This window comes from Anguilla anguilla, chromosome 10 (assembly GCF_013347855.1).
Source record: "Anguilla anguilla isolate fAngAng1 chromosome 10, fAngAng1.pri, whole genome shotgun sequence".
Taxonomy (NCBI): Eukaryota; Metazoa; Chordata; class Actinopteri; order Anguilliformes; family Anguillidae; genus Anguilla; species Anguilla anguilla.
This window is the reverse complement of record NC_049210.1, coordinates 28,103,646-28,113,068: the sequence shown is the minus strand read 5'-3', so window position 1 is coordinate 28,113,068 and position 9,423 is coordinate 28,103,646. Positions and strand designations below refer to the sequence as shown.

Here is a 9,423-nt window from a genome sequence, read left to right as displayed (position 1 = left end):
TTGTAGGGCCATAAAAATTGACACTCAAAAAGTTACATATTGCACCTTGAAAGCCCCCCGAATATTATATATAATTTGAAGGTTATAAAATCGTAATCTTTCTCAGTAATGTTCCAGTGCTTTGAACCACTGATAATCAGGATCTGGTAATCTTGAACAGTCTGAATCTGGATCAGGGTGATCCTATCCTGAATTGCTTTGAAATACCGGGACAAAATCTGGCTGAGCTGCCTGATCCTGGATCACAAAATATGGGATTTCAAAATCTGATCGGATCTGATTGAGATAAAAAGTTTTGAACTCCTGGGCCCTGTCACACTATCCCAGAATTATCCCAGTCATTAGTGCCTGACATTTTAGATACACTAATTTACATTAATTTAGAGTGGGATCATGAATGATATCTGAGGACTGTTCTTGTGTCCTGTGGTACTGAAATATGTAATTTAACTAGTATTAGCTAAACAGCTGTAGTATAACTACAGCTGTTTAGCTAATTAAGCCAAGGTACAGTCATTGGTGGAAAAAAGCTGTATTCTGTAGTCCACTGCTTCTCATCTGTTTTATTGTGTACATTACTTACCAAGGATCTAGCAGAGAATGATTGTTGTGGGCATTGTAGTAGTAACTGTCTATTGATTTCTTAGCAAAATACATCCTAGAATTTAGATACATTATGCCGAAGTGAGGCAACTAGTACAAGGTTACAAGGTAGGTATTGATTGTTCACTTGCAAATACAGAAAACTGCCCAAATAAAGAAAGCACTTGCTATAAATGAAAGAAACAAAGTATATTGAAAGCAGATGCTCACACAAATGTGTGGTTCCTGAATTAATAAAGTAAGTAATGTTCCATCATGGTTAGGGTCATGTATAAAAATGCTGGGTAGGCTTAGCTGCCCATTATTTTGTCTACCGTGGCTAGAAGAGATAGTTATTTTGAAAGAATGGTATTATACCTAAAAATGTACACTTGTGAGTAAAGTGATGCAAAAAAAACTGCCATTGGTTTACTGAGCGGGTGAAAAAGTCATGGTCAGATGAATCATCCTTCAACCTGTTCTTAACAAGGGGATGAGTGCAGGTGTGCTGCACCTGAAAAGCTGCTCGAGCATTTGTTTTCCACAACCAAGGGTTCTGTATTATGGTGTGGTGTGTATTATCCTGGTATGGTTTAGGTTCACGCATTCCCTTGCAGGGCAAGATAAACACCAATAAATACGAAGCCATTTTGAGTGATCACCTTCATATTTATGGTGAAGCATTTCTATTCTAATGGGAGTAGTTCAAAATGCCTTCATGCATAGGCTATGAGGACCACTGAATGGTTTGACGAGCATGAAAATGATGTCAACCATATGCCATGGCCATCTCAGTCACCAGATGTCAACTCATTTAGACACTCTGGAGTAGCACCTAAGACAGCGTTTAAATTCCACCACAAAACACCAAATGAATTTTCCATGGAAGAATGAGAGCATATTCCTCCAAGACAGTTTCAGACACTTCTCTGCCAAGATGCAGCGTATGGTGGCCCAATCATTTAAGACATATTACACTGGTGTTTTCTTTATTTTGGCAGTGACCTGTATCTTTCATAATTTCCCCAACAGATTAACACAATTAAGCTGCATTTTAAGTAAGTACTTTTTATAGTCAGAGTCATGCCACTTTGAAACAAATTATTATAACTTACAAAAACACTACAATATTTTTTCATTTCCTTTTCCCATTTCACTTCTCAGCTTAAATTACAATTACATAATATTAGAGGAAAATATGTTCAGGATTTATTGTTTGTCATAAAAACAAATACATTTTTTCAAGTTTGGGTTGAAGAAGAAATCATAACCCTAAAGCAAATATATTCAAAAGGCACAAAGCAGACACAAATACACTCAACACAGGCATGAGGATCTAATAGACTGTATTTATGCTTTAGGCAGAAAAAGGAAGTTTATTCACAGATGTCTTCTCTCTTGTCTCATTTCTTCTTTATTCTTCCCCCATGTATTCCTCTCCTTATCTCCTGTATTGGTCCTTCATCAATGTAATGTGTTTATTTACAAACACGTTCTCTGCACTACAATTAAGATTAAAAAGAGAACAACAGGAAAATGTATTTCTAAAGTGTTGGGCTTATTCATTTATTGGAACATTTATTAGTGTTATGGAAGTGTCCAACCTGAAACTCACCATAAAGCAGCTTGGGAGCTGTCTGGCTCTGAGCCAACTGAGAGCCGCCACTGAGCTCAGGAGCCGTGGAAGTAAAAGGGGAAGAAGCTGAGTGAGGTGGATAGTAGTGCACATCCACAGACACAGTAGTGACCCCCAAGGAAACGCAGTGAGAAAGCAGTAGAGGTGTAGAGCTATGGGAGATACTGACACTGTGGTGAATGGGCGTGCCACATGGTTCAGCTGTCTGCAGTGTCAGGAATGTGTTTATCCCTTCTTCCTGGCTGGCCCGTATGCTGTGGGGTGGGGGGTTGTAGGCATCTTGGCATTGTCCACACTCCCCATCCACACAATAATCTATGTCCTGGACATCGGGATGGGCCAAAGTAGGAGTCATTTCTCATTTCCAATAAAGACACAATTAGTCTATGAGCCAGGATGGCTAATTTTGGCCATCAGTTTTATCTGTGGGGACAAAGGCTTATAGTGATTTTGGTTTGGCCTATGCCTCTAAGGATGGAAAATGGGTGATAACCTTGTAGCACTGTGGTACCCTTTGTTCCCATCTTATGTTCTTGTGTACAATTAAACCTTTATTCACAGTTCTAAATATATCACAGAAAATGCTTCATGTGTTGCAACTGAGATATTTGCCAGATAAAAATATGTTTTTTCTTAGCTATTTAATTGTGTTGACCTATAGTGTATGTTCTGCCTATTTGTAGGCAGCTGGATCCCTCTTGTTGTTAACTTTAGTATATTTTTTAATTAAAGTTAATGTGAGGCAACGTTATGCTAACAAAGAATTTCTCATTATATCATAAAATGACTATATTGCGGATACATGTATGATGAAACACTACTATCTATTTGTAGCTGCCTTTAAAAAAATATGCCCTCCAGTCTATATCGATCTAATGTTTTGGATAGAGGTTACACTTTACAGTTAATCTGTATACCACAAAGTGAGTACTTTGTGCCTTAAAAGCAATTTAATGTTAGTTTTATCGCTTTTCCAGTCAGCTAATACAGTATAATACAAGACAGAGCTAACCAGTCCGATAACAATAGTATTCTGTTACATAGAATTACCAACAGGATGAGCAGTTTTCCATGTTCTTCCTCCCCTATTAATCTTTGCAATAGGCCTAACAAATGTATAAAACCCAACCGCTAACAACAACAACAACAACAACAATACCTTCGCCTGATTTATCCTACTTTCCCATAACTTGCCAACAAAATGAACAAATTAACTCCTACAATAATGGACATAAGGTTATACTGGTAAAATTTAAGATGCTAAGCAACTTTTTCATCAGGTTTTTCAACAGCTAAACTGAGTGCTGTGCGGAAGTGCTGAAGCAACCACACAAAAATGTATACATGAATGTTACATTCTAGTTATGTTTGTGCTATATTGTACCCCCCTGTGTCATAAATTAAAACTTTTTAAAATCTACTTTGGAAAGAACTTTGTGCTCTATGCTTGAAAGGTGCTATATTAATAAAATGTATTATTATTATTATTAATTATTATTATTATTATTATTATTATATTGCAAACAATTACATAAAAAGAGGTAGTCTTTTTAACTGAACAAATTAAAGACCAAGATGAATCAATGGACTCCTAATTAAATTGTTGAACACTTGTGTAAGTTCTCTCACCATTTTTCCTTTAACCTATTAACACAATGCTGGTTTGGCTCATTTGTCATTTGCTATGTCCTTGAATTTTTCATCAAGTTTCGTTTTAGAAGCCATGTGTCCACACTTTCATCAATTATGAGTCTACTGATTCACTTCAGTCTTTAATGATCAGTTACAATTTTTTTTACCCTTTTTATGTAATTGTTTGCATTATAGAATAACAAGCACAATGTGAACATGGGACTAATATATTGACTTGGAATTCTTAACACAGCTTTGTTTTTCATTGCATAGCATGGCTTCGTTTGTATGATTCATATGATTCATTTCTATACTATTGAGGACGATCTTCAGGAACTTGTACGACACAAAGATAAATCTTTTTAGTTCTTATGGTAATATTGTTTGGGCTAATATCAGACCATCTTGAAAGATATGTTCCTGCAAATGATTTTTAAACCACTGGCAGGTATTTTTATACAGTCCTTAGAAACTGGAGAAATATCTGAGGACTGGAAGTGAGGTAATATAATACCAATATATAAGAAAGGAGACCGTACTGATTCAGGAAACTACAGGCCTGTAAGTTAAACTTGCATCACATGTTGGAAGTATTTCTTGAAAATAGCAACATCCTAAGGGATAGCCAGCATGGTTTTCATCAGGGAAGGTCATGTCTGACAAACCTTCTGGTACTTTTTGAAAAAGCTACCAAGTGTTTTGATTATAATAAGGCATATGATATTATCTACTTAGATTTCCAAAAGGTATTTGTTAAGGTACCACACGAGAGACTTGTTAGTAAAATGAAGACAGTAGGAATTAGAGGACATATTTCAGAGTGGATTCAGAACTGCCTACAGGGTATAACACAAAGAGTAGTAGCAGGAGGGATATTATCTGAGCAGGGAGCTGTTAGAAGTGGAGTCCCACAAGGATGCTGTGCTGGGAACACTGCTCTTCCTCATTTATATCAATGACCTTGACAGGGACATAGAAAGTACATTAGTCAAATTTGCAGATGATACAAAACTGGGAGGCCCAGATAATAGTTTGGAAGCTACTAAAGTAATCCAAGAAGATTTAAATAAAATACATAAGTGGGCGGACATCTGGCAAATTAAATTTTATATATTCAAATGTAAAGTTCTGCATGTGGGAAATAAAAACATTAGGCAGGATTACTTTATGGGAGGAAAAAAATTGGAATGTGCTCAGTTTGAAAAAGACTTGGGAATAATGGTTGATCAAAGCCTTTCTGGTTCTAGGCACTATTCTGTAGCAGTAAAAACGGCCAACAAGATGCTGGGATATATAGCCAAAAGTATTGAGAATAAATCCAAGGAAGCTTTACTTATCTTATACAATACATATGTTAGGCCACACTTAGAGTATTGTGTGCAGTTCTGGGGACTGTGTTACAAGAAAGATATAGAGGCTCTGGAAAAAGTTTATAGAAGAGCTACAAAATTTATTCCTGGTATGAAAGATAAAAACTATGCGGAAAGACTTAAGACTCTTAACCTCTTCAAGCTTAGTAAAAGTAGATGGTGATTTGATTGAGGCTTTCTTCAAGAGGATCAACAAAGTGAACAAGAGATTCAGGTTCTTCAGGTTGAGTTCTGTTAGTAGAACGAGAGGGCATAAATGGAAATTAACAAAAGGTAAATTCCATACAGAGAAGAGGAAGAATTTTGTTCATGCAGAGAGTAGTCAATGTGTGGAATAGCCTGCCAGGTCACCTTGTAGAGGCAGAAACTCGGGGGATTTTGAAGACTAGGTTTGATACAGTGTTAGATACTATCTAGTCTGTAAGTAATCAGAGTACTAATTTAGTAAGGAAAATAGCTAGCATTGCTAGGCTGAATGGCCTGTTCTCGTCATTATTATGTTATGCTATGTTAAGTTTTGCGAAGAAGAAGAAGAAAAGAAGGAAGTGTGAAAAATAATTGTTATTGTGAAACAAATCGGGGGTGTTAAAGCAGTATAACAGAAGTTTTTAAGAAAGCTAAGTAGTTAGAAAAGGTACACATGTTAGTTACTTACCCAATTTTCTGCTTCGAACACAGGGGAGGGGTTGCCCTGCGTCTCCTGGTAAATGTTCCAAGCAGGGCTGTAAAAATCAAAATGGCCAGAGTGTCCCTGTAAGCAGGGTGTAATTAGGGAGGAGATGCCATTATATTAGAGAAGTGCCCCCAAAGTTTTGAAAAGACACGTCAATATCCAGTGACATTTAGTATTTTGAGATAACTGGAGTAACACATTGTGTAACGTGACAGAACAGCTGATGGTTTTACGGTAGGATACATCTGCTAAACGCATTTACAGCGGGAGAGCACATTAGGATTGTTATTTTTTTTCTGAATACAGATATGATCCTAAACTAAGTTTGACTGTTTTTCAACACCCCATGTAGAAAAGAAAAAATGGCACATTCATTGGAGTCTAAAAAAAAGGTTTTTTATAATATTACTTAAAACCCTTTTAAAGGATTAAAAATGTAAGTGAAAATTGCACACGTTAGGCACCACATATGCGTGTTTGATATCTATCGACAGCAAAAAAAATGTTATTGGTTTTTAAAGTTGTATTGAACAATTACACAGATCTTAGTAAAATGGTCTATTTAAAAGCAATAGTTTTGGCCAGCAAAACTTGTGCTTTTGATTCATTGTGGTGATGGGTCGGAGTGACTGCTGAGGTTAATGGTGGGCTAACCCCCTCTCAAATTTCCCACTGGGGAGAATGCATTTGTAAGAGGGAAGTCAAACTGGGACCCAGAAAAGGCTGGCATTTGAACGAGCCTGCAGGCTGGGACTCATCCTGTACTTCAAAGAACCCGAGAGCCGCGTGATAAAACAATAAGTTACTCGGACTTCCTATGGATGAGCAGGCCATTTGGCTCTCTGGAATGTTGCCATCTGGACAGACTAAGATAAGGGGAACTAGTCTCTTTGTTTATGGTTGTGGGGGTGTGTGTGTTGGGACCATTAAAGGTAAAAAGATCATCAGGCCTCTGGCAAAATAATGGGGCAACTGCGCTTGACAATACCACAGTGCCCTTATGTGGTCCCCTCTGTCATTACACTTTTTATTTCTTTTCTGGATCTGGACTCTAAACCATCTGTTTATCATACTTACAAACCCCGGAAAACCTTACAAACCATGCACATGTTTTAATTATAGTACTGTATTATGTAATAATAACATGGATTGCATGTAAAATGGTTCAACAAAAGGCCTGAGGGACATTCAGAGCTGGATGGACAATCACCACCTGAAGCTCAACCCGGGAAAGACGGAGCTAATCTTTATTCCTGCTCTATCCTCTCCCCTCCTCGACTTTTCCATTTCCTTAGGGGACACCGTAGTGACATCATCACCCTGCGCCAAGAATCTCGGAGTGATGATGGACAACAGGCTGTCCCTCTCCAACAACATTGCAGCAGTAACCCGGGCATGCAGATTTTTCCTATACAACATCCGCAGAATCCGCCCCTTTCTCACCACCTACTCAACCCAGCTCCTGGTCCAAGCAATGGTTCTATCCCGCCTGGACTACTGCAACTCTCTTCTGGCTGGACTACCGGCATCTGCCACCAGACCCCTGCAGCTCATTCAGAATGCTGCGGCTCGTCTGGTCTTCAACCTCCCCAGACACTCCCACGTAACTCCCCTGCTCACTACCCTCCACTGGCTGCCTGTTATAGCTCGCATCAAATTTAAAACATTGGTCCTAGCATACCAGGCAGTCAAGGGATCAGCCCCAGCATACCTCCACAAGATATTCAAACCCTACATGCCAGCCAGATCCCTCCGTTCTGCTACCTCAGGACGCCTAGCACCTCCCCCTCTCCGCACCTGCACTTCCAGAACACGTCTCCTGTCTGTTCTGGCCCCACGATGGTGGAATGACCTCCCTGTGGAGGTCAGAACAGCTGAGACTGTGACCCATTTCAAACAATGACTGAAGACCCACCTCTTCAGGCTGCACCTCTCCCCATCCCTCCCTTCCCCCCTGTAAATGACTAAACTTAGGGTTGTAACTAGGCAGCTGTTTCATAGGTGACTTAGGCGCATCAACTGTCTTAACGACTACTTGTATTTTTATTTATTTTTATTTTTCCATAGATTGCGTTGTTGCCGTTCTCGTTGTTAGTGTTAATCAGTTTAACCATCAGGGTCCAAGTTGAACTATGCGGTTGTTCCCTGTACTTGGACCGGTACTTCTCTCTAGGGGTTTCGTCATACTTGTTCCTGGTTATGGTTATACACTTTGTTCTTCAGAAGAGAGTTGCAGTAGTCCAGGCGGGATAGAACCATTGCTTGGACCAGGAGCTGGGTTTTTCATTTGCTAATTAGGGCTTGTAGTCTGGCTTGGAGCGACGCTAGCGTCGCTCCCTCCCAGTTTGTGTCATTGCATCCCTATCCTTCTACCATCACCCTTCCTCTCTCTACTCCCTGTCCTCACTGCTATGCTATGTGCCCATCCCATCCCAACCTGTTCTCTCCCCTTCAGAACTCGCTTCTGTAGGCGAGGCCCCCCGCGGCGACGGAACCCCTCCAACCTTCGCTATCCCTCATTGACCCCCTGTGACAACTTCACGGTCGCAGGAGGGTTATGGAACTGCCAGTCTGCCACGCGGAAGGCTGACTTCATTTCAGCCTACGCGTCCCTCCTCTCTTTACATTTCCTTGCCCTCACTGAGACCTGGATCACACCAGGCAACACTGCAACCCCTGCAGCCCTCTCCTCCTCCTTCTCCTTCTCTCACACCCCCCGCCCATCTGGCCGTGGTGGGGGCACAGGTTTGCTGATCTCTCCCTCCTGGAAATTCTCTGTTCTCCCCCTCTCTCACCTCTCCATCTCTACCTTTGAATACCACTCTGTCTCAATCACCTATCCTGTTAACTTGTATATTGTAGTTATCTATCGCCCTCCAGGGCCCCTGGGAAGCTTCCTTGATGAGCTCGACACCCTGCTGAGCTCCTTCCCAGAGGATGGCACCCCACTGATCCTCCTGGGAGACTTCAACATCCACCTTGATGCCTCCCACTCCGCAGCCTTCCTGCCTCTACTTCACTCATTCGATCTCTCCCTAATGCACTCCCCACCAACACACAAAGCTGGCAATCTCCTAGACCTGGTTATCCTGAGGAATTGCTCCTCTTCCAATCCCACAGTGACCCCTCTGCACCAGTCTGACCACCACTTCATTTCCTTCTCCCTCCCTCCCCTCCATCCACTCCTACTGTCATGGTCCGCCGTAATCTCCGCTCCCTCTCTCCCTCCTCTCTCGCTTCCAGTGTTACTGCTTCACTCCCCACTCTTGAATCCTTCTCCAACCTTCCCACTGACTCTGCATCCTCCACTGTCTTCCTCGCTCTCCTCAGCACTTGACTCTCTCTGTCCTCTAGTCTCCAGGCAGGCACGCTCGTCCCCTCCCAGTCCGTGGATGTCTGACCCCCTCCGAACCAACCGGGCCAGCCTACGTGCAGCGGAGAGGAAGTGGAGGAAATCCATGGCTCAATCCGACCTGTCTGCCTACCATTTTCTCCTTCTCCACTTCTCCATTTTCTCCTCTCTCCTCAGC

The 9,423-nt window shown here is 41.1% G+C and overlaps 1 protein-coding gene across 8 annotated transcripts in view; it reads right to left on the bottom strand.

Moving 5' to 3' along the window:
• Positions 1 to 1,778: 1,778 nt before the first annotated feature.
• Positions 1,779 to 9,423, bottom strand: part of LOC118206456 (brother of CDO) — a 374,202-nt gene continuing 366,557 nt past the window's right edge. For 6 of the 8 annotated variants that reach the window (XM_035379207.1, XM_035379212.1, XM_035379206.1 and 3 more), the window contains one exon: positions 1,779 to 2,540. In XM_035379207.1, the coding sequence (XP_035235098.1) occupies positions 2,145 to 2,540 (396 nt within the window). In that variant the 3' untranslated portion in view covers positions 1,779 to 2,144. Of the gene's footprint in view, positions 2,541 to 4,785; positions 4,811 to 5,875; positions 5,943 to 9,423 lie in introns of those variants that run through there. The other 2 variants (XM_035379211.1, XM_035379214.1) reach the window with 2 other exon arrangements.